The sequence below is a fragment of the Salvelinus alpinus genome, chromosome 6, assembly GCF_045679555.1.
Source record: "Salvelinus alpinus chromosome 6, SLU_Salpinus.1, whole genome shotgun sequence".
Lineage (NCBI taxonomy): Eukaryota > Metazoa > Chordata > Actinopteri > Salmoniformes > Salmonidae > Salvelinus > Salvelinus alpinus.
Genome location: NC_092091.1, coordinates 67,997,085 through 68,022,757, shown reverse-complemented (window position 1 = coordinate 68,022,757; position 25,673 = coordinate 67,997,085). Strand labels below are relative to the sequence as shown.

The window sequence follows — 25,673 nt, the reverse complement described above, 5'->3', positions numbered from 1 at the left end:
CACTGTCTGTCACCTTTTCTCTGGACCTGTGTGCACCTACATTGTAAATTTTCCTTCATAGGCTATGTTGTAGCAACCTCATGATGGGTATAGGGAAAATTCCAGTATCATGTAGTAGCCTAACCTATCGCTGTTACATTGAACTGAGCGAATGGAATCTGAATGACAGTAATCCAATATGCTGTAATAGAAATAAGGTCATGCTCATGAGAAAAACAATTCTTAAACGGCCCCCATAACAACCGCCACTGACACGCGCACGGTGTCTCGCTGACTATTTTGAGTGAATGGAAGTGTTGTGAGTGAGAACCCTGAATAGTCAGGAAACAGTCTCCACAGCAAGGCAGAATATTCTGTCTGATTTTATTCTGCTGCAATATTCCCCCTAAACTGCGCGTGTCCGTGGCGTGAAGAGACGCAAGAGATTGAACTTCACTGAGTTCTCCACATTAGTTTCCATGCGCTATACAGATCTATGTTTTTCTCTGTGATCGAATCAATATTATATCAGCCCCTTTTCAATGCAACAAACCAAAACAAATCTAACTTTGTAAGATTGAGTCTGTGATTTTGTTGTAGGCAGACCACAGAGCGTAAAGGAATATTCTCTTGACTGAAAGACCGCTTGTGGGCTACCTATCACCTGCAGCGAACGCGCATTTCAGATCAGAGCGCAGAGCTGCACATGTGCACATTTGTTGATATTTTTTACTAGTTATAGCGAGTTATTAGTCAAGTTATAGGTAAGTATTGGTCAGCAATGGGGAGTTACTGCTTCCTACAAGAACACAAATCGTGCAGGCTACATTTCAAGTTGTCTTTGAAAACCGAGTCAGGTAAAAAGCTTGTTTATGTCTTAATTAATGGAGCAGTGTTGTATTTTTACACAGGCTTGAATATGGAAATAAGCCAATAGGCAGAGGGTAGTCTACATGCTCTAATTCTCTGTATGGTATTATATTTCGTAATGTGGTTTCTTGTATCATACAACAATTATGAATTGACTCCCTGCATAATGTAAAAACGTTTTTAAAAGTCTGATGCAATGTAGGCCTGCATTGAACACAACCTATAGGCTACTGTAGGATATATCATAGAAATCAAAAGCTATTTCCATGTGAACATGTTATGATGTGCTCCATTGGTTTTGTTAGTAGGCCGCTTATATAGGCCTACATTATGCTCAAATAGCCACAATAGCCTATTGGCTACTGTCTAAAACTTTAAAGGTACAGCCTCAGTGGTCACTGTAAATGTGGGCCAGAAGTTGCACAGAATTCTGCTCCCAAGACCTGAAATTTGCTCAGTGCCCCAACAAACTAGAGGGAACATTGTTCTGCTGAATTCTGATAGATTCTGATTATTATGGATGTTTTAGTAAATAGAATAAAGGATGATGCTGGTATGCTTGGTTGGGTTTTACGATCAGGTTTGAAAGGAGAGGTTATAATGTACATCCAAGTACAGTAGCTGTCCCAAAAAGACCAAGACGATGTCTCAATAAGGTTCATGACTCCTCCCATTTGTGAGGGGTAAACAATGAAATTCACTTTATTTTCATCCCTCAACAAAGACAGACCAAAGAACCAGAACATTCTATAAAACCCATAGGCTCCAAAGTGACCTGGACAATGAGCTCCCGCCAACCATTCCCAGATGTAGCTGTAACACAGCTTACGCCTTTACCAGGCATCTATAAAATATCTTTATATCAAGGCGTTAGCTTGTGTGGGCACGAACGATTCAACATTCATTTTTAACAGAACTCTCCCACTTGGGATACGTGACTGACTGCTTGACATGACCAGTGTCTAACCGAGTCTTACACGGTGAAGGTATTGTAGAGTTTAAACAGTGTTGGGGCTCACATAGGTGTAGTCTTTCATCAATATTACATGAAGACCTCAGAAGGAACTAGCTTGCATCGTTTAGATCCCAGGCTTGAGGGGTTGTTAGCAAGTTTTTACAGAACAGTTGGATTCAACTACTCTACAGTACCTGAGGCTCAGGAAGAGTGAAACAAACCTATTTTTCTAACCTGAGTGAAGTCCAGTTTGAGTTGTCTCTTTTTCAACCAACAGTTTATATACTTTTATGTTCTCATGTGTAGGTGTGAAATACATGTTGTGATATCGGCAGTATGACAACATAGGATCCCTACAATGGATATGATATAGCCACAAGTCAGAAGCATAGAGGGACTGAATGTATCCCATGTGTACTGTAGGTGTATGTAGCTGTGAGATACACGTTTACATAAGCTAGGTGACCATGTGGCATCTGTAACGCACTTTATAAACTGGGTGGTTCAAGCCCCGAATGCTGATTGGCTTGAAAGCCGTGGTATATCAGAACGTACACCACGGGTATGACAAAACATGTATTGGTACCGTTGTAGTTACATTGGTAAGCAGTTCACGATAGCAATAAGGTACCTCTGGGGTTTGTGGTATATTGCCAATATGCTAAGGGGTGTATCTTGTCACTCTGCGTTCCGTCGTGCTTAAGAACAGCCCGTAGCTGTGGTATATTGGCCATATACAACACCCCCTCGGGCCTTATTGCTTAAATAGAACCCATACAATAGCTATGATGTCGCTGTTCCAGATCTTTCTGTTCCCAGTGCTCCAGGTAGTGCTGTCACAGTGCTGTAGTGGTAGCTAGTGTATAGAATCCATACAACAGCTATGACATCATCATGGAGTAAGTAACCCATAGCCTTAATAGCTAATTAATCCTTCATAGCCAGTATCCAAGGGAAGCCTAAAGTGTTTCATATTGGAGAACCCATTAGATGATTTGAAGGCGGTTTAAAAGGATTCCGAACCAGAAGACCCAGACCGACCAACATTCAGAATTCCATGTCTAGAGCTATCCCCATTCTGGGTATGTATTCCCATGGGAAGATCACCAAAGGCCTCGCTCTTGCTTCAGATCTCCTTTGACCCAGTTCATGCCACACAGACAGAACTCAATGTGAAGGCCTGTGACTTCACTTCAAATGCGTAACAACATGATAGATCACCCATACTTAAGGGCTCCCAACTTCTGTTCTCTACCGCCCTGCAAGTGTTTGCAGCGCAGCCAGATGAACAAAACCACACACAAAAGAAAGACCTTCGGCACGCACAGCAAAGAAAACAACAATTTGAGGCATTGCCCATTCTCCCCCCACACACTCCTTCCCCAACACACACTCTCCCCTTACACACCCTCAGCCCCTTCACACACTTAGCGGTTTACTTACATTGTCGCGGGCCTTGTCTCTCACATCGTAGACGGTGAGCTTGACTAGCGTCTCTGGGCTGGCAGGGTACTCCGGAGGGAAGGTCACCCCTGTCAGGAACAACGGGTCTCTGCTACCCTGAGAGAGGATGAGAAGGAACATGAGAGAGAGAGCAAAATAATATTACATTTGAAATGTCTTTATTCTTTTGGAACGCTTGTAAGTGTAATGTTTACTGCTAATTATTTATTGTTTATTTCACTTTTGTTTATTATCTATTTCACTTGCTTTGGCAATGTAAACATATATTTCCCATGCCAATAAAGCACATTAATTGAAATTGAGAAGGAGCGTGTGTGGGTGGGGTGGAGAGGTGGAGAGAGAGAGAGAGAGAGAGAGGGATGAGTGAGCCAACAGCTGTGCTCAGTCTGCTTCCCTACTGCTCCTGGGTGTTAGCGCAATAAATGGAAGTCTATGGGTAGACTTCTCATAGACTTCCAGTCTTTGCGCTAACGCCAGTTAGCATTGGTTCGCAAAACAATCTGTAATTTCCTTCATACTGGACACAAGAGTTCATCTGACTCTGGGGAAGTAGATAACGGGCCATATTCCCAAAATCACAAAGTATCCCTTTAACTTAAAACCTCTTTGGGCTAGGGGGCAGTATTTTCACATCCGGATGAAAAGCGTGCCCAAAGTAAACTGCCTGCTACTCAGGCCCAGAAGCTAGGATATGCATATTATTAGTAGATTTCGATAGAAAACACTCTGACGTTTCTAAAACTGTTTGAATAATGTCTGTGAGTATAACAGAACTGATTTGGCAGGCGAAACCCCAAGCACAATCCATCCAGGGAAATATAAATTGAGCTCAATGTGTTTTCCATAAGTATCTATGGTTAGCCCTTTTTAATAGGAATATGCTTGCAGTTCCAATGGCTTGCACTAGAGGTCAACACTCTTTAGAAATTGGTTGATGTTTTTCTTTTGAGAAATGAAGTATTCCTTTCCATGTAATCCATGTGTCACTCAGATGGACTCAAGTCTTTTGTTGCGCACGACCTGGAACGCTCTTCACTTTGTTTTCGTCCGGTATTGAGCACCGTATATCCCGTCTTAAATTTGATTGATTATTTACGTTTTAGGATACCTAAGTTTGGATTAGGAACGTTGTTTGAAATGTTTGGACCAAGTTTACAGGTAACTTATTAGATACTTTGTAGTCATGTTGGCCGATTTGGAACCGGTGTATTTCTGAATCAAGCGCGCCAAATATATGGAAATTTTGGGGATATAAAGAAGGAATTTATCGAACAAAAGGACCATTTGTGATGTTTCTGGGACATATTGGAGTGCCAACAGAAGAAGATCTTCAAAGGCATGAATTATATCGTTATTTCTGACTTTTGTGTCGCACCTGGCTGGTTGAAATATGATTTGTATGTGTTTGTATGTGAGGTGTTGTCCTCAGATAATCGCATGATCTGCTTTCACCATAAAGCCTTTTTGAAATCTGACACGGCGGCTGGATTAACAACAAGTTAAGCTATATTTTTGCTGTATTACACTTGTGACTTCATGAAAGTTAAATATTTATAGTCATTTAATTTGAATTTGGCGCTCTGCAATTTCACCGGATGTTGCCAAATCGATCCCGCTAAAGGGATTTGATCTCTAAGAAGTTAACCATTCAGAATGAATGCCTAAACTTAACCATGAAGTTGATTTTTGTTTAAAGCCAATCCTTAACTTAACGTTTACAGAGTGAATGCCAAAGAAATGTGGCATTTTAAGGGCTTGGACATCTGATTCTGCAGTGAGACTGTGAGAGCTTGTTGCCATAGAGGGCTGGTACTGTACACAGACACATGGATGCATGACCTCAGCTAGCCTAAACACACAAACACACACCCAGGTTTCCACAAGACCCCAAGCACCATAGCCCCCCCCCCCCCATAGGGCCCCGGGCCCGGCCATGGGGAAAGAGAGGCCTATGGAGCCTACTGTGACCTGGTATAATGTGTACCCGGACTGGGTCTGTATATACCCTGGTGTAGTGAAGCTTTGCGTGTTCAAAGCAAACTGGTGTTTACACCAGGGGCTCCCTCTTCCTGTTGCCCTGCCCTGATGGGTGGCTCTGGAACGCAGGCCCCCGGGACAGGCTGGACACACAATCAGTAGCCACACACATGGACACACGCGGACACACACACACAAACAAGCACATGGAGGCATTGTCTCACACACACACACACACACTCAGAAAGCATACACTCAGCCCTGGTGCATCCCGTAAACACCCTAACGATAATCTGTCGACATGAAAAATGTCTCCACTGTCTCCAGTACTTCATTCCGCCGTAGCAACGGTCGTCGGCTAGGAAAACCCAAATCGCTCAGATTAGTCACCTCAACAAAGGATCGATAGAAGCTTCCAGTCTGTTTACATGTCCCTTTATTGACTACGAGGACATCCTTATCCAAGATGACTAACAACTAACACAGTAAGCCCATTGATACAGTAGGGGAGTACTGGAGGGATGTAGACTGTGGAAGGACCTGTGGTTTCAGATCGGCAGCCAAGACATGAGGCTACCCCAGGACAACCACGTGTTACACACCTCTGCAAACACACACACACACACACACACACACACACACACACACACACACACACACACACACACACACACACACACACACACACACACACACACACACACACACACACACACACACACACACACACACACACACACACCTCACTCCTCAGGAGCCAACCTCTACACAAACCTCTCTCCTCCCTTCTCCTCCCTAGTCTACTAGATGTTTTCATCCCCTGTATTAACACCAAGCAGTGGGAGAGAGAAAACAACACTAATCCATTGGAGAGTACTCTACTCCCATGCTGTCAGTATACAGTGTTGCCCAGCACTGCTACCCAGATACCATGCTACCATTCTACTATACTACTATGCTACCATTCTACCATGCTTTGAGGGGCATATGGGCATTCTGGAGGAGCACATTCACACACAATCTGGTACAGCGGGCAAAACAAGGGGAAATCAGACTCACTGAGTGCTCACATGCATGCACACACACGCACACGCACACACACACACACACACACACACACACGCACACGCACACGCACACGTGTGCACACACACACGCACACACACACACAAAACACAAACCTGAAATTCCTTCAACAAGACATTCTGAACTGAATAGCCTTCTTTCATACTTACCAGCATGTTTGGCAACTCCATCTACAGCCAAATTCACACAGCGGTACAAACAGGTAGAGTGGCGTAGCAGCAGTAGTACTTCAGAGAGAAGTAGCTAGACAGTCAGTCAATGGTCCAGCCAGTCAGGCAGTATGTCTACAGCAGTAGTACTTCAGAGAGAAGTAGCTAGACAGTCAGTCAATGGTCCAGCCAGTCAGGCAGTATGTCTACAGCAGTAGTACTTCAGAGAGAAGTAGCTAGACAGTCAGTCAATGGTCCAGCCAGTCAGGCAGTATGTCTACAGCAGTAGTACTTCAGAGAGAAGTAGCTAGACAGTCAGTCAATGGTCCAGCCAGTCAGGCAGTATGTCTACAGCAGTAGTACTTCAGAAAGACGTAGCTAGACAGTCAGTCAATGGTCCAGCCAGTCAGGCAGTATGTCTACAGCAGTAGTACTTCAGAGAGAAGTAGCTAGACAGTCAGTCAATGGTCCAGCCAGTCAGGCAGTATGTCTACAGCAGTAGTACTACAGAGAGAAGTAGCTAGACAGTCAGTCAATTGTCCAGCCAGTCAGGCAGTATGTCTACAGCAGTAGGGGAGACAGCTGCGTATATAGACAGTGACGCCCCTCTCGGTGCCTTTGGGTTACAGACCTCCAAGGAATGGGCGAGGCACTACACTATTAGAGGGTGTGTGTGTGTGTGGAGGGGGAGTATCGTCCCATGGCAGGAGGCACTCTCAGACAGTTGGCTCTCACCCATTCCCTTGACCCCTCATCATATTTACACACACACACACACACACGCCTCACTTCACTAGCATGACATGAAAGGCTTGTTTTATCCTACTGGGCACTTGGCTGGCCCACAGCGTGCCGTCAAATCCCTTTTTTGAGAAGGCCACTCCTGGGCCCTTGGCGGTAATGGCTTTCAGAATAAGATTTTCCCATAGACAAACAGATTACCGTGGGGCCTAAATGTCACCCTCTCTGTCCTGTCTGTCTCCTCTCTGAGGTACAGTATGTAACCCACACCACTCTGGGTGCTTAGAGATGGTGAGAGGGGATCTCCAATAGCATTTTAGTAGTGTTTACACTTGAGCCCAACATGTCTGATAGGACCGATTGATAGGACAGATTGATAGGACAGATTGATAGGACCGATTGATAGGACCGATTGATAGGACAGATTGCTTTGAAGTCTGTTGATATCTACTGCTTATATTTATATTAGTTTATTTAACTTAATGCCCAATGTTTCAAACAAAAATAATTCAAATGAAAGAAAGGGTCTCTGTCCTATAGGCTTCACACTTCCCCAAGATGGACTGTTTATGATAAGGAAACACCTGCTCTGTAAGGCTTCAATAACACCCTGATCACATGAGAGAGAGAGGGGGTGGGGGGGTGGGGGGGTGGGGGGGGCAGGCAGCAGGCCACCAGTCTCCAGTCTGTCTCCAGGCATAGCGGGAGCCGCCAGTCTGGTAAGACCCAGCTGTTGGACACCAGGGCCTCTGGGAACAACACACGGCAGCCGGCCTGTCTCTGACATATTCACACTTCATACACAGACATGAGTGTGAGCACACACATAGGGCCTTCCCCCTTTTAACCGGAGAGGTCAATGAAGGAACAGCTGCAGCACTGAGGAATGATGGACAGACAGACAGAGCTCAATTAAACAATGTAGTATAGGAACTCCCTATGGCTGGCCACACACACTCTGTATGGTGTACTGCCAGTTAGTGTTATTGTTGAGTATCTTACTGTAAAACCATTCCTGATGCTATTTGTTCTTGTCTGTTATCCTTTGAAAATAAATACAAGTTGTTCCCCCCAAAAAATCCCTATCAGTGTTCAGTGATACGTAATGAATTAGAGAGACTAGTCATTCCAATACATCGACCAGTCAGATACAGAAGTTACACTGCATCTGGTTCAATATTTACAATACCATGCGACTATAAATCCAGAGACACGTCTACAGTATGATCAGAAGAGATCTCCACAGCTACATACATACAGTATCCATACGTACCCTCCTTTTGAGAAGCCGAAAGCAACAGTCCATGTTGTTCTCAGATCCCTCTCCAAAACAAGAGTCACATTACAGCTATGGAATCACACTAGTCCTGCAGCAGTGAGCTTGGCTGAGCCGTACTGTACTGCTAACTGCTGCACCACATCCTGTGTTTTCCACTTGGACCCAGACCCGGAGTGAGTGGAGCACGAGGACTCCTTTTATTTTCTATGGAGTTTCTACAGTCAGAGACGAAGGGACCGTCTTGAAAACAGTAAATCTTCCTGCTGCTTAATCAGCTAGATAAGAGAGAGATAAACCCCTTCTTTGTGTTCTCTCACGAGTGAATGATTTGTTGAGGTGTGTGTGTGTGTGTGTGTGTGTGTGTGTGTGTGTGTGTTCTAGGTGGGTATTCCAGCCCGGGACAGATGTTGCCGCCCCGAAAACACTTGTGCTCTTGTTGCCATGGTAATGACACTCCAGCTCTGAGGGCAATAAAAGAGGCATGCCAGAGGTCGGAGGGCACAGACACTTCCGTGAGACTGTATGGAGCACAGAGACTCAACACACACACACACACAGTGGGCACACGCAGACAGTCTGCTACTGCAGTTGACTGACTCTGATAGTCAGATTGAGACAGATAGAGGGCTCTAACCACAAATCAGAGAGAAAGACAGAGAGATAACATGTTTCCCATGCCAATAAAGCCCTTGAATTGAGACAGAGAGAGAGGGAGGGAGGGAGGGAGAGAGAGAGGGAGGGAGGGAGGGAGGAGGGAGAGAGAGAGAGAGAGAGAGAGAGAGAGAGAGAGAGAGAGGGAGAGAGAGAGAGAGAGAGAGAGAGAGAGAGAGAGGGAGAGAGAGAGAGAGGGAGAGAGAGAGGGAGGGAGAGAGAGAGAGGGAGAGAGAGAGGGAGGGAACAAAAGAGAGCAAGCAAATGAGAGAGAGAAAGGCTGACTACACCGCTCGCGTCGCAAAATAAATTTAGAAATCTATATTATTAAATTATTGCACCCACACTGCTCGTGCTCGCCAACGAGCGTCTGCGTTGCCAAGGGCTAAAATAGAAGTCAGTTCTATTTCTGATGCAGATCGCACTGTAAGTCCTGCCTCTCCCATCTCCTCATTGGTTTATAGAAGCAGGTACCCACGTGCCATCTCCTCATTGGTTATACCCACGTGGGTGACTGAAGACGAACAAGGTCAGTGGCGGTAATGCACCTAATTTAAGAAAGTTGCTAATCGCAATATAAAGTCAAGAGAAGAAAAAGCCTGGAAGGAGGAGAGATGACTAGAAACCATTTGGTTGACCGTTTTATGTGTGGATTAATTGGTGGAGTAGAGGACCTTGTGCATTTCAGGTAAAATAACAACAATGTTTATATCCCAGGATGAATTAGCTAGCAACATCAGCTAGCTAAATCGGACAAATTAGCTAGCAAGTGCAAGCTAGATAGCTAAATTGCCATAAATGTTTAATGCTTTTCGACCTGTCCCCAAATTAATATAATTGGTTCAGAGTTTGTTTTGATATTTTAACCTCCGTGTCGTGATCACATTTTGTGTGGGGGGACAAAATAAATTTATGCACGATGGCGCACGCACGCACCCGGTTTGGGTTCCATGTTACCCACAACAGCAATAGCAGCTTAGACCCAGTGAACCAGAGCGACCCTTTAACAGTAAAAATAACAGACACTGGCAGAGAAAGGGAGTGAGATAGCAAAAGAGTGTGTGTGAGAGAAAGAGAGAGTGAGAAGGAGGGGAGGTAGCTGCATTAAGTGGCTTGTGAAAGGGTGTGTGTGTGTATGTGTCAGTGCATATGCGTGTGTGTGTGCCTTACCTCTACTATCTCTGTGCAGGCGTGGGAGACCAGGTATTGTTCCCGGGGGTCGATGACAGCAACCTGGACTAGAGCATTGGGCTTCCTGTCTCTGCCAGAGCCAATCAGATTCCTGCACTCTGGAGAAGGGGAGGACACACACACACACAGAGACAGAGAGAAAGAGTGGGGGAGGAGAGAGAAAGATGGAGCAGAGAGAGAGAGAGTTGATGAAAGGGGGAGGGCAGAGAGAGAGGACAGTCAGTATAGTACATTCCCTGAGTAAAACCCCAACATCAAACAACACAAGGTGGAATAGAAAGGTCAAAAGGGAAAGGATGACCCCACCATTCCCGAGGCATGAGGTGAGTGGTGGAAGGATAAAAAAAACAATTTCTCAGCGAAGAATCCTCACTGTACAGGAAATGGGAAGTCATATGTCCTTAGTTCTGGAAAGCAGCTTGTCTCCTGAGACCCAGTCGTCAAACTAACATGGCTGCCAGTCAAAGTCTTCTCTCTTCCTTCTTCCCTCAGCTGAGTGAGTGTGCTGAGGACTGTCCGTTTTATTAGGATTTAATGTTTGTCAGTGAAACCCCGGGTCAGTCCCTAGTTCCTCCAGGTTTCCTGTTTGACAGGAAGAATGGGACGAGGGGAGGCGAGGGGAGGCTAGGCCATCATAGGAAACCAACACTTCCTGTCCAGGAATGGTCACTCCCTCTCTGGCTCAGTATGAGGCTGTGGTCACCAGTATTTACTGTAAAGTGATATTGGACGATACATGTCGATATTGAAGTAACCACAAAGAGCCATATGCTGTCACTGAATGGTTGAAAATCTGACTACAGTGCTCTAGGACTACTAGACAGGGTGGAATATCTGACTACAGTGCTCTATGACTACTAGACAGGGTGTAATATCTGACTACAGTGCTCTTGGACTACTAGACAGGGTGTAATATCTGACTACACCGCTCTATTACTACTAGACAGGGTGGAATATCTGACTACAGTGCTCTATGACTACTAGACAGGGTGGAATATCTGACTACAGGGCTCTATGACTACTAGACAGGGTGGAATATCTGACTACAGGGCTCTATGACTACTAGACAGGGTGGAGTATCTGACTACAGGGCTCTATGACTACTAGACAGGGTGGAATATCTGACTACAGTGCTCTAGGAGTACTTGACAGGGTGTAATATCTGACTACAGTGCTCTATGACTACTAGACAGGCTGGAATATCTGACTACTAGACAGGGTGTAATATCTGACTACAGGGCTCTATGACTACTAGACAGGGTGGAATATCTGACTACAGTGCTCTATGACTACTAGACAGGGTGGAATATCTGACTACAGTGCTCTAGGACTGCTAGACAGGGTGGAATATCTGACTACAGTGCTCTATGACTAATACACAAGGTGTGATATCTGACTACAGTGCTCTAGGACTACTAGACAGGGTGGAATATCTGATTACAGTGCTCTAGGACTACTAGACAGGGTGGAATATCTGACTACTAGACATGGTGTAATATCTGACTACAGTGCTCTATGACTACTAGACAGGGTGTAATATCTGACTACAGTGCTCTATGACTACTAGACAGGGTGTAATATCTGACTACAGGGCTCTATGACTACTAGACAAGGTGTAATATCTGACTACAGTGCTCTATGACTACTAGACAAGGTGTAATATCTGACTACAGGGCTCTATGACTACTAGACAGGGTGTAATATCTGACTACAGTGCTCTATGACTACTAGACAGGGTGTAATATCTGACTACAGTGCTCTATGACTACTAGACAGGGTGGAATATCTGACTACAGTGCTCTAGGACTACTAGACAGGGTGGAATATCTGACTACAGCGCTCTATGACTACTAGACAAGGTGTAATATCTGACTACAGTGCTCTATGACTACTAGACAGGGTGGAATATCTGACTACAGGGCTCTATGACTACTAGACAGGGTGGAATATCTGACTACAGTGCTCTAGGACTACTAGACAGGGTGGAATATCTGACTAGTGCTCTAGGACTACTAGACAGGGTGGAATATCTGACTACTAGACAGGGTGGAATATCTGACTACAGCGCTCTAGGACTACTAGACAGGGTGGAATATCTGACTACAGTGCTCTAGGACTACTAGACAGGGTGTAATATCTGACTACTAGACAGGGTGGAATATCTGACTACAGCGCTCTAGGACTACTAGACAGGGTGGAATATCTGACTACAGTGCTCTAGGACTACTAGACAGGGTGGAATATCTGACTACAGCGCTCTAGGACTACTAGACAGGGTGGAATATCTGACTAGTGATCTAGGACTACTAGACAGGGTGGAATATCTGACTACAGCGCTATAGGACTACTAGACAGGGTGGAATATCTGACTACAGTGCTCTATGACTACTAGACAGGGTGGAATATCTGACTAGTGCTCTAGGACTACTAGACAGGGTGGAATATCTGACTAGTGCTCTAGGACTACTAGACAGGGTGGAATATCTGACTACTAGACAGGGTGGAATATCTGACTACAGCGCTCTAGGACTACTAGACAGGGTGGAATATCTGACTACAGTGCTCTAGGACTACTAGACAGGGTGGAATATCTGACTACAGTGCTCTAGGACTACTAGACAGGGTGGAATATCTGACTACAGTGCTCTAGGACTACTAGACAGGGTGGAATATCTGACTACTAGACAGGGTGTAATATCTGACTACAGTGCTCTAGGACTACTAGACAGGGTGGAATATCTGACTACAGTGCTCTAGGACTACTAGACAGGGTGGAATATCTGACTACAGCGCTCTAGGACTACTAGACAGGGTGGAATATCTGACTACAGTGCTCTAGGACTACTAGACAGGGTGGAATATCTGACTAGTGCTCTAGGACTACTAGACAGGGTGGAATATCTGACTACTAGACAGGGTGGAATATCTGACTACAGCGCTCTAGGACTACTAGACAGGGTGGAATATCTGACTACAGCGCTCTAGGACTACTAGACAGGGTGGAATATCTGACTACAGTGCTCTAGGACTACTAGACAGGGTGGAATATCTGACTACAGTGCTCTATGACTACTAGACAGGGTGGACTATCTGACTACAGGGCTCTAGGACTACTAGACAGGGTGGAATATCTGACTACAGTGCTCTAGGACTACTAGACAGGGTGGAATATCTGACTACAGTGCTCTAGGACTACTAGACAGGGTGGAATATCTGACTACAGGGCTCTAGGACTACTAGACAGGGTGGACTATCTGACTACAGGGCTCTATGACTACTAGACAGGGTGGAATATCTGACTACAGTGCTCTAGGACTACTAGACAGGGTGGAATATCTGACTACAGTGCTCTAGGACTACTAGACAGGGTGTAATATCTGACTACAGTGCTCTAGGACTACTAGACAGGGTGGAATATCTGACTACAGGGCTCTAGGACTACTAGACAGGGTGTAATATCTGACTACAGTGCTCTAGGACTACTAGACAGGGTGGAATATCTGACTACAGTGCTCTAGGACTACAGGGTGAGACATCTGAATCAGGACATTGGACCATGTCCAAATGGTGCACTTTATCCAACTAGCAACATTCTGGCAGACAAACAAGAATTGATCCGCTCTGCAAATGCGTTGTCACTATAGCACATTATTTAGTGAAACCGTAACCCCGAGTAACATTACTCAATAGAACAAACATGCGTTGTCACTATAGCACATTATTTAGTGAAATCGTAACCCCGAGTAACATTACTCAATAGAACAAACATGCGTTGTCACTACAGCACATTATTTAGTGAAATCGTAACCCCGAGTAACATTACTCAATAGAACAAACATGCGTTGTCACTATAGCACATTATTTAGTGAAATCGTAACCCCGAGTAACATTACTCAATAGAACAAACATGCGTTGTCACTATAGCACATTATTTAGTGAAATCGTAACCCCGAGTAACATTACTCAATAGAACAAACATGCGTTGTCACTATAGCACATTATTTAGTGAAACCGTAACCCCGAGTTACATTACTCAATAGAACAAACATGCGTTGTCACTATAGCACATTATTTAGTGAAATCGTAACCCCGAGTAACATTACTCAATAGAACAAACATGCGTTGTCACTATAGCACATTATTTAGGGAAACCGTAACCCCGAGTTACATTACTCAATAGAACAAACATGCGTTGTCACTATAGCACATTATTTAGTGAAAACGTAACCCCGAGTTACATTACTCAATAGAACAAACATGCGTTGTCACTATAGCACATTATTTAGTGAAACCGTAACCCCGAGTAACATTACTCAATAGAACAAACATGCAGAAAAGCAGCAAAATATGACAGAAGGTTGTTCTTTTATGTGTAACTCCCCCTCGGAGGGTCGATTTGACAGAATAAGCGACTGTACGGGTACAGAAAATAAAAAGGTTACAACAAGGGAGAATTGAAGAAGAGTCCAGAGGAAGCTACAGAATTAGCCCGGGAGTTAAAAGAGGAATGGTGCTAAGGCCTAAAACACTGTCTTTGCTGTAAAGACCTTTGCTTCCTTGATGTACTGGAGTCTCAGTGAACTGATCCATCTAGCATTCTCTGACTTTGGAGGATGAGAGTGTGAGATACGGGGCTATGCACTGGGACACACACCAAGACAACGGGTTCACTCTGTAGAATGGAATCCCTTCCTTAGTTGAGCTATACCATACTGCAAGATGTAGATGTACAGTTGAATGCACGCACAAACATGCACGGACACACACATATGCATACATTCAAGCACTTACGACTCACACATGCATGCAAGGACGACACACACGTGTTTGTTGGCCTTATGTAAATTGCTGCAAGTATCATGTGTATTTCTACCTACATTAGAATTCTGATCGGCTTGTCAAGGTGAAAGTCGTCACCTTGACTGGTCTACGAACACAAACAAAGTCAAAATTCAAGTGGTATTTGTCGCCCAGTTTGTGTGTGCGAGAGGAAAGGGAAAACAGTGTTTTAGCATTTAGCCGAGCCGCTCTGCTGAGAAACAGGATGTCAGAGCAACGTAACACTGTTCTGGGTGAAGCATTCACACACGGTCAAGGTCAAATTCAAGGTCAAATATCAAAATGGTCTCATTAGAAAACAGCTAAAATAGTGACATTCAACAATTGTATATAGATACACAGTTGAAGTCATACATTTACATACACTAAGGTTAGAGTCATTAAAACTTGTTTTTCAACCACTCCACAAATTACTTGTTAACAAACTATAGTTTTGGCAAGTCGGTTAAGGACATCTACTTTTAGATGTAATTTTTCCAACAATTGTTTACAGACAGATTATTTCACGTATAATTCACTGTATCACAATTCCAGTGGGTCAGAAGTTTACATACACTAAGTTGACTGTGCCTTTAAACAGCTTGGAAAATTCCAGAAAATGATGTCATGGCTTTAGAAGCTTCTCATAGGCTAATTGACATCATTTGAGTCAATTGGAGGTGTACCTGTGGATGTATTTCCAGGCCTACCTTCAAACTCAGTGCCTCTTTGCTTGACATCATGGGAAAAACAAAAGAAATCAGCCAAGACCTCAGAAAAAAAATGGAGACCTCCACAAGTCTGGTTCATCCTTGGGAGCAATTTCCAAATGCCTGAAGGTACCACGTTCATCTGTACAAACAATAGTATGCAAGTATAAACACCATGGGACCACGCAGCGATCACACTGCTCAGGAAAAGTGCAACTCAATCCCAGAACAACAGCAAAGGACCTTATGAAGATGCTGGAGGAAACAGGTACAAAAGTATCTATATCCACAGTAAAACGAGTCCTATATCAACATAACCTGAAAGGCTGCTCAGCAAGGAAGAAGCCACTGCTCCAAAACCGCCATTAAAAAAGCCAGACTACGGTTTGCAACTGCACATGGGGACAAAGGTTGTACGTTTTGGAGAAATGTCCTCTGGTCTGATGAAACAAAAATCATTCTCTCTACTATTATTCTGACATTTCACATTCTTAAAATCAAGTGGTGATCCTAACTGACCTAAGACAGGGACTTTTTACTACGATAAAATGTCAGGAATTGTGAAAAACTGAGTTTAAATGTATTTCGCTAAGATGTATGTAAACTTCCGACTTCAACTGTAGATATAGATACTGTATGTGTTTCCTAGGCTTATATATATAGCAAAAGATCAATCACGTTTAAGTGAGTCTTGTTTTGATCCCAGTTTAAATCAACAGCTTTGAGAGTCAATCAATGATCCCATTCAAACCATGTGACAGAAATAGCCCTGAATCACTTTCTCTTTGCCCGGTCAGGGGAATGTACTCAAATATTTCCTGAATGCTTCTTATTAGATCAAGAGAGTTAACGGAAAAGAAGAATAGCAGCCTGTTGTATGGAAATGACTAACAACACTCTAGGTACCATGACACGTGCTTCTACACCTGCATTGCTTGCTGTTTGGAGTTTTAGGCTGGGCTTCTGTACAGCACTTTGATATATCAGCTGATGTAAGAAGGGCTATATAAATACATTTGATTTTGATTTGATACTCTCAAAGAGCCTCTTCTCTATGACACACATGGTGTTCAAATGGAGGGAGAGACAGAGAGAGAGAGAGGGAGGGAGACAGATGAGAGACACAGAGAGAGAGAGAGAGACACAGAGACAGAGAGACACAGAGACAGAGAGAGACAGAGACAAAGAGAGACGCAGAGACAGAGCGAGACACACAGAGACACAGACTGAGAGACACAGAGACACAGAGAGAGAGAGAGAGAAAGCCAAATTTCGTTGTTCCTCAAAAGAACAGACATGTAAACAACTACACATGCACAGCCCAGTAAGCTGTACAACATCAGAAATTCATACAGATGGGCCCAAAAGAGCACAGAAGAATAGCAGAAAGCAACCTGTAACCAAAATATCCAAACACTCTTAGATAACTTTCTGGATACCACATTCACTCACAGTAAAGAAGGCATCAATCTATCATTAAAAAACATCAACTATATATATATATATATATATATATATATATATATATCAATATTTCAACAATATATTTTATTATATTTTATATTATATATATATTTATTTATTATATATATATTTTTCAACAATATTTTTCAACAATTTTTCAACAATATTCAGGCAAACGGCAAAAGAAGAACAATTGAAATTGATAAAAAACAAAAAAGACCACAGATGACAACTGGTTTGATGCAGATTGTAAAATTATAATCAAAAGACTTAGAACACTATCCAACCAAAAGCACAGAGACCCAAATAATGGTGAATTACGCCTTCATTTCTGTGAGATTTTAAAACTCTATAAACGTACACTCAGAACCAAAAAGGCACAGTACAACAGCAAGCAGCTGACACTAATTGAGGAGTCAATAAACACAAACAACTTCTGGCAAAATTGGAAAAAACAAAAAAGATCTAAACAAGAGGAATTAGCGATACAGAATGGTGACATATGGACAACCCATTTTAAAACACTCTACAACACCGTTCAAATTGACACAAACGCAGAACAACGCCAAATTCATGAGAAGTTGAATGGATTAGAAAAAGCTATGAAGGACAATCAAAATCAAATCCATTGGACTCCCCAATTACTGATCAGGCCCTCAAATTTAAAAAAGCAGACCTGATAGCATCCTAAATGAGATGCTCAAACTCACTAGTGCAAAATTTCAATTGACTATATTAAAACTGTTTAATTTGATCCTGAGTGTAGGTTATTTCCCTGACATCTGGAATCAAGGACTCATAACCTCAATCTTTAAGAATAGAGACAAATTTGACCCTAACAATTACAGAGGCATTTGTGTGAACAGTAACCTGGGGAAGGTTTTCTGTAGTATTATAAATGTAAGAGTTCTAAACTTCCTTAATAATAAGCACAATGTCTTGAGTAAAAGCCTAATTGGATTTATACCAAAACATTGGACAACTGATCATATTTACACCCTACAGACCCTGATAAACATGTCCACCAAAATATACGCTTGCTTTATCGACTTCCAAAAAGCATTTGATTCTATTTGGCATACAGGACTGTTCTACAAAGTTATTGAAAGTGGTGTAGGGGGTAAAACATATGACATAATTAAATCAATGTTTACAGGCAATACGTGCAGCATTAAAATTGGCAAGAAAATAACCCGAATTCTTTAACCAGGGGCAGGGCCTTCAACAGGGTTGCTAACTGAGCCCTGCACTCTTCAATATTTACATCAACAAATTGGCCACTATTCTAGAAAAATCCTCAGCCCCTGGTGTTAGTCTCCACAATTCAGAGGTTAAATGCCTACTCTTCGCAGATGACCTATGCCTGCTGTCACCCACAGCACATGGCCTACAGCAGAGCCTGGACCTGCTAGAGCAGTACTGCCAGACCTGGGCCCTGGCAGTAAACCCCAAAGAGACTAAAATAATGATTTGAGAGAAGATCCAGATCTCAGGGAATTAGACCAAAGTTCTCAATTGGTACAAAATATATAGAGTACTGCACACACTACAATTTCTTTAGGTTTAAAAATAAGCTCAACTGGACACCTTAATGGAGGCAGTAAATGAACTGAGAGAGAAAGCACGCAGGGAATTCTACACCATTAAAAACAAATCCAAATTGAAATACCTATTAAAATTTGGCTAAAACTAATTGAATGTGTCATTGAACCAATTGCACTTCATGGCAGTGAGGTGTGGGGTCCACTTGCAAAACAAGATTTCTTCAAAATGCTATCTGGCCCTAAATCGACAGTACACCGTGGCTAACTATTTGACCATGGTTACTGATCAAAACCTTAGAAAAACCTTGACTAAGTACAGGCTCAGTGGGCACAGCCTTGCTATTGAGAAGGGTAGACACAGGAAAACCTGGCTCCCTGTTGAGGAAAGGCTGTGCAACCACTGCACAACAGCAGAACCTGAGACGGAGCTGCATTTCCTGACAAAATGTGAAAAATATAAAACAATTAGAGTGTCATTTCCCCAAATTTGAAACCCTTATTCAAGGTTTCAAAGACCTCTCTGATGAGAGTAGGCTACCCGTCCTGTTGGGGGAGGACGCAGAGAGCTGTGGGTTGGCAGCGCACTACATTGCTGCCTGCGCACTACATTGCTGCCTGCCATAAGTTGAGGGACAGTGTCTGACAGACCAATCAACCTGCACATGTCCTCTACTGTATGCTTACTGTTATTGTTCAATGTATGGTTATGAGAGAGAGAGAGCGAGATCTATAAGGCCTAAAACACTGTCTTTGCTGTAAAGACCTTTGCTTCCTTGATGTACTGGCGTCTCAGTGAACTGATCCATCTAGCATTCTCTGACTTTGGAGGATGAGAGTGTGAGATACGGGGCTGTGCACTGGGACACACACCAAGACAACGGGTTCACTCTGTAGAATGGAATCCCTTCCTTAGTTGAGTTATACCATACTGCAAGATGTAGATGTACAGTTGAATGCACGCACAAACATGCACGGACACACACACATATGCATACATTCAAGCACTTACGACTCACAAAAACATTTTTTGTTGGCCTTATGTAAATTGCAGCCAGTACCAGCCATTTTCCTACCTACAGCATTAGAATGCTGATTGACTTGTCAAGGTGAGAGTAGTCACCTTCACTTGTTTACAAACAAACACAAACAAAGTCGAGATTCAAGTGGTTTTGTCATAAATAAAACAGTGTTTTAGCATTTAGCCGAGCCGCTCTGGTGAGAAATGGGATGTCAGAGCAACGTAACACTGTTCTGGTTGAAGCATTCACATTGTTGGAAGTGCAACGCATCGTTTAATATAACACACGGTCAAATTCAAAGTGAAATATCAACAGGGTCTCATTTAGGGATGCACGATATATCGGTATCGGCCGATATTAGCTAAAAATGCCAACATCGGTATCGGCCCGATGTCTAGTTTAACACCGATGTGCAAAACCGATGTCAAAGCTGATGTGCATACCTATCTAACGTAGGTACATGGCATAATGACGCCACGTAAAACACAGCATTCCTAACCTAGCCCACAATGTCTGCTGTGTGGATCGAGCAGTCAACAAGTCGAGCAGTCATTTGAAAGAGTAATAAAATTTCAGTGAGACAACTCAAAGGCGAAATCCATGAATGCCAAGATAATGGAATTCATTGCCCTAGACAATCAACCGTTCTCTGTCGTGGGTGATGTTGGCTTTCGCGACTAGTCGAGCACCGGTACACACTACCAAGTGCGCTCTTTTTCAGATGTTTCCTTACAGGAGTTACACAGTAATAGCTTCACTGCTATTAGCGTCACGACATACTATGGAACGCTGTTTGGGTCTTTGCGTGTCAAAAAAGATAAACGTCAAATAACACTATTTGACAAGTTAAATAAGCTTTTAATTTGACACGTCAAATAACAGTTCTATTATAGAATATTGTGTGTTCTGAATTGACACGTGCAAGCTAAGCGACACCACTACTATATGTAGCGCTGTCAAAGCTGTACAAAAAAGTATGCAAACAAGCAAACACCGGCCACGAACCATGTGTTTACAATACCGCGTTGGTAATAAAGCATAATTTGTTTGACCGCAACTTCTGGGGTAGCTAGCTAGTTTTAGCTTGGTACCTAGCTAGCACAAATACAACCAGCCTGAAAACAATGACCAGTAGAAACTGCAGTCATTTTCATTATTCTTAGCAATGATTTAGGAATCCTTGTGAGCAAGTATTAGCTAGGTAGCCACTTGTTGTTCGCTTATTGAAATTGAACTTCAGCTCATGAAAAATAAATAGTTAGCCAGCTACTTAACCCTGTTGCCCAAAGCTAAGGTTATAAGCAGCCAGCTAGCTTCATCTGTCTAGTGAAGCTCGACTGGACCGGGTTATGTGTTATGAAACTAGCCACAATAAGGATTAGGCACAATAGTAGAATTTGCAGTTTGCCTTCAAAATAAAAGTACCTTTTTGAAAGTGATGCAGAAGGTTACAATTGGTGGAATCATGCCATATTTAGACTAGATAACGTTAAACAAGGTTGGAATGTGAAGCAATGAAATGGGGTATCAGTCTACTCAGTAACACCCACAGAACATTGGGCATTGTGTCAAGAAGCAGTGCGGCTTGGTTGGGTTGTGTTTGGGAGGACGCACGGCTCTCGGCCTTCGCCTCTCCCGAGTCCGTATGAGAGTTGCAGAGATGAGACAAAACTGTAACTACCAATTGGAAAACACAAAATTGGGGAGAAAAAAGGGGTAGAAAAAAAAGAATATGATTTATCATTCAATTGATAACCCCATTCAAACCGTGTGACATCAGAAATAAGCCTAAATCACACAATTTAATTCCATTTCCTCTTTAGGTTGTTGGTGTCTCTTTGCCCAGTCAGTGAAATGGACACAAATATTTCCTGAAGGCTTTTTATTAGATCAAAAGAGTGGATGGAATAGCAGAATAGCAGCCTGCTGTATGGAACTTACTCTAGGTACAACACTCTAGGTACCATGATACTCTCAAAGAGCCTCTTCTCTATGACACAAATGGTGTCCAAATGGAGAGAGAGAGAGAGCGAGAGGGAGAAAGCGAAAAAAATAGAGACAGACAGGAGAGAGTGAGAGAGAGGGAGAACAGGTCGAGAGCGAGAGAGTAGAGAGAGAGAGCGAGAGACAGAGGGAGAACAGGTCGAGAGAGAGAGAGAGTAGAGAGAGAGAACGAGAGACAGAGGGAGAACAGGTCGAGAGCGAGAGAGTAGAGAGAGAGAGCGAGAGACAGAGGGAGAACAGGTCGAGAGCGAGAGAGTAGAGAGAGAGAACGAGAGACAGAGGGAGAACAGGTCGAGAGAGAGAGTAGAGAGTAGAGAGAGAGAGAGCGAGAGACAGAGGGAGAACAAGTCGAGAGAGAGAGTAGAGAGTAGAGAGAGAGAGAGCGAGAGAAAGAGGGAGAACAAGTCGAGAGAGAGAGAGGTAAGAAGAGTTAGAGAGAGATAATGGGAACAGAGGAATAGAAGGAGAGAAGGATTGAGTGAAGTGATAGAAGGCAAGAGAGGGAGCTGGTGAGTCATGAAAATACTAAGAGGAGGTCTGACCACCCCAGATGTAATGCAGCCCGTTAGGCTAATTGGCTGGCTCGATCTGGATTAAAGTCCTTCAGCATTAAAGCAAATGACTTTCTGCTCCGATGCAATGGCTACAATCATCGCTAATTTATCATCCTAAAATAGCCAAGACATTTATCTGAAAAGATGGTGTTTTTCTGTGACTCCCTGGGGTTTGGGGTGAGTAAATTGTATGGTTGTAAAGTGAAATAATAACTTAGCTTTTAGTCTGATCATTATTTGAATGATGAACAACCTTTCAAATTTACTGTCAACGGCATTATTATTTTAAATGATGATTTTGACCTTTGGCAGACAAGTGTACAGATAACAGTTGATTTTTACATTCCATTATGACTATCCTCCTCTACACTGACAGTGTCATGTTGACAGACACAACAACGCAGCAGTCATGGGGCACTACGAAGGCAGAAGTGAGGTAAAGGAGCCAGTTAAATAGATGGATTGAACCACAGTTTGAGACAGGGCCGTGTGACTAACAGTCCTTGTGGATCCGTAGTGACATAGTGACTGTCGTTGAGGTAACAGACAGTGTGACATATGGTATGGAGTGACAGGGACAACACATCCTCTTAGTAATGTTGTCACCAGACTGGAGCAGACAGTCAACGTTCCGGTATTGGATTCCCCTGGGCTAATACATTTCCTTCATCGCCGTGGGCTAGAAACAGCGTGAAGTGTGAGTGTGTGTGTGTGTGTGCGTATGCGTGCTTGCAAGCATGTGTGTGTCAGTACACGTGTGTGTCAGCCCACAAAAAAAACATCATAGATTAGCCTTTCGACCTTGGTTGCTCCAGGAGGCCACAAAGCATCTGCCATCAGGGTTAGTTTCTAAAACACAATATAAAAACAACTGTTCCAGAATTTACACGTGCATCAGAGCTATAGGGAGATGTCTCCACCATGTCTAACCTGTTATGATGGAGGAAAGGCTGCAGGGCCAGGCAGAACAAAACAACACAGCCAACCACGATGTGGTGCTATCTCTCTGGTGCTATTCCACCGGATTGATTCTACATCGTGACGTTCACCTGGTCTTCCACCAACAAGCCAGATCTTAATATTAGATATGTTGGAGTTACATTAAAGAGCTGGAGCCACACAGGGCTGAAGAGAGCAGCGGTAGAACGGATGAGGCAGAAGAACAGACATGCACGCAGTCGCGCACAGAAACACACACACTTCTATTTTCCCAGGGGCCATAGAAGATCCGCTCCCTCTGTTCCTCAACTTTACCATCAGTTTCATCATTTCTCTCTCTCTCTCTCCTCCCTTTTTTTCTTGCTTCCTCTCTCTTGCTCCATGTCTCTCTCTTTCTCCATCTCTCCCACAATCATAGCAACACATCCAATTGTCAAAGACTCCAGCCACCCAAGTCATAGACTGTTCTCTCTGATACCGCATGGCAAGCGGTACCGGAGCACCAAGTCTAGGGTCCAAGAGGCTTCTAAACAGCTTCTACCCCCAAGCCATAAGACTCCTGAACATCTAATCAAATAGCTACACAGACTATTTGCATCCCCCCCTCTTTTACACCGCTGCTACTCTCTTTTATCATCTATGCATAGTCACTTTATTAACTCTACCTACATGTACATATTGCCTCAACTAACCGGTGCCCCCACACATTGACTCTGTACCGGTACCCCCTGTATATAGTCTCGCTATTGTTATTTTACTACTGCTCTTTAATTACTTGTTACTTTTAATTCTTGTCCATATTTTTTTTAACTGCATTGTTGAATTGGGGCTCGTAAGTAAGCATTTCACTAAGGTCTACACCTATTGTATTGTGACTAATACAATTTGATTTGAAGTGTGGTATAGAACTGGGGAGTTGCTCAACAGTGGTTGATCCTCTCCAGTTCAAAGGCTCAGAGGATCTCTGACAGGTCCTGGGATCGCCCCTAATACCACACTCTACTGAGGATTGACGTGACAGTGGACATCTCTATCCGCATCGCTTCACAGAGTGATAGGACCAAAGCCACAGCCATTAAATTCAACTACTGAGTTTGAGGTCAGTAACATTTGAAATAGAGGGAGAGATGGGAAGAAAGAAAGATGGAAAGGGAGAGAGACGGAGAGAGAGATGGAGAGAGAAAGAGGGCGATATGGAGAGAGAGAAAAAGATAGAGAGAGAGGGCTGGGGATGAGCGAGAGAGAAAGAGAAAAATGGATACTGAAACAGGGATATGAGAAAGAGACAAAGAAACAGAAAAGAGAGAGGGAAAGAAAGAGAGCAAGAGGAAAAATGTGAATACATTGACACTTTTCAAGACGAATTCACAAGGAATTTGTTTTAATACAGTGCCATCTCCTCTGTGACCTTGCAGGGAATCTAAATTCCATTAGAAGGGAAGAAAGAGAAAGGGAGACAGTGGGGGTTGCTATGGGAGACAAATACACCACTCTCCAGATGAGGATTATTAATCACGATAATTATATCAGCGCATCAATTAATTTGACAACATTATTTGCATCTGCCGCCGCCATTTTCACACCTGTTCAGTGTTCACCATCAGGTCTGTGGAAAATATAATGGCTGTTATATTACTATAATGGCAATTCGTGTTGTGGAGAGTTTATACATCTGACATGTCAATTAAACAGAGAAAATGACAGCCATATGATGTTAGACTAGTGAAAGATGTAGAATTAATGGACAGATGTTGATTCTGTGAAGTCTACAAAATAAAGAACCTACACCATAAAGTGAGGAGCTGACTAGCGAATGATGATCTATACCAGGGTTCTCCAACAGGTTGACCGCCAGCTAGTAGCTCACAGCCCACCTATGAGTAACTCGGCAAACAATTCCCGAAAGTATACGCAATTTTTCACGTGTTCCATTGCAAATTCTCATAAATAAATCTCACAAGTATGCGACACCGCAAGCTCCCAGCTACTAACTAATCAACGTAACATTGACGTTATTCCACCCATGGTTAGCCACTATTGGCGTAAAAAGCCAAACCTAACACATCTGCCAATTCATTTCCAGCAATATTGCCCCTGTCTGTCTGTGTGGCGCGCGCCTTTGTCTATCACTCCACTTGATGTGATAACCGTCTTGTGAGTTGACAGAAATACTTTCCCCAAAACCCTTATCCATTAAATGTTAACTGCAAAGGCGGCTTACCTGGCAAAAGTATATCATGAGTGAGTATATCATTTGTATTTATTATTTGGAAACTTTG

The 25,673-nt window shown here is 43.3% G+C and overlaps 1 protein-coding gene across 10 annotated transcripts in view; it reads right to left on the bottom strand.

Annotated features, from left to right (window-relative positions):
* inpp4b (inositol polyphosphate-4-phosphatase type II B) overlaps positions 1 to 25,673 on the bottom strand; it is a 213,152-nt gene that overhangs the window by 162,988 nt on the left and 24,491 nt on the right. For 7 of the 10 annotated variants that reach the window (XR_011675687.1, XR_011675685.1, XR_011675684.1 and 4 more), the window contains exons 3-4: positions 10,322 to 10,440; positions 3,248 to 3,364 (exon numbers count right to left, since the gene is read on the bottom strand). Coding sequence is in view for 5 of the 10 variants with exons in the window: in XM_071407530.1 (XP_071263631.1) it covers positions 3,248 to 3,364; positions 10,322 to 10,440 (236 nt within the window). In the remaining 5 variants the exon portion in view is untranslated. Of the gene's footprint in view, positions 1 to 3,247; positions 3,365 to 6,480; positions 6,988 to 8,494; positions 8,788 to 10,321; positions 10,441 to 25,615; positions 25,633 to 25,673 lie in introns of those variants that run through there. The other 3 variants (XM_071407537.1, XM_071407533.1, XM_071407534.1) reach the window with 3 other exon arrangements.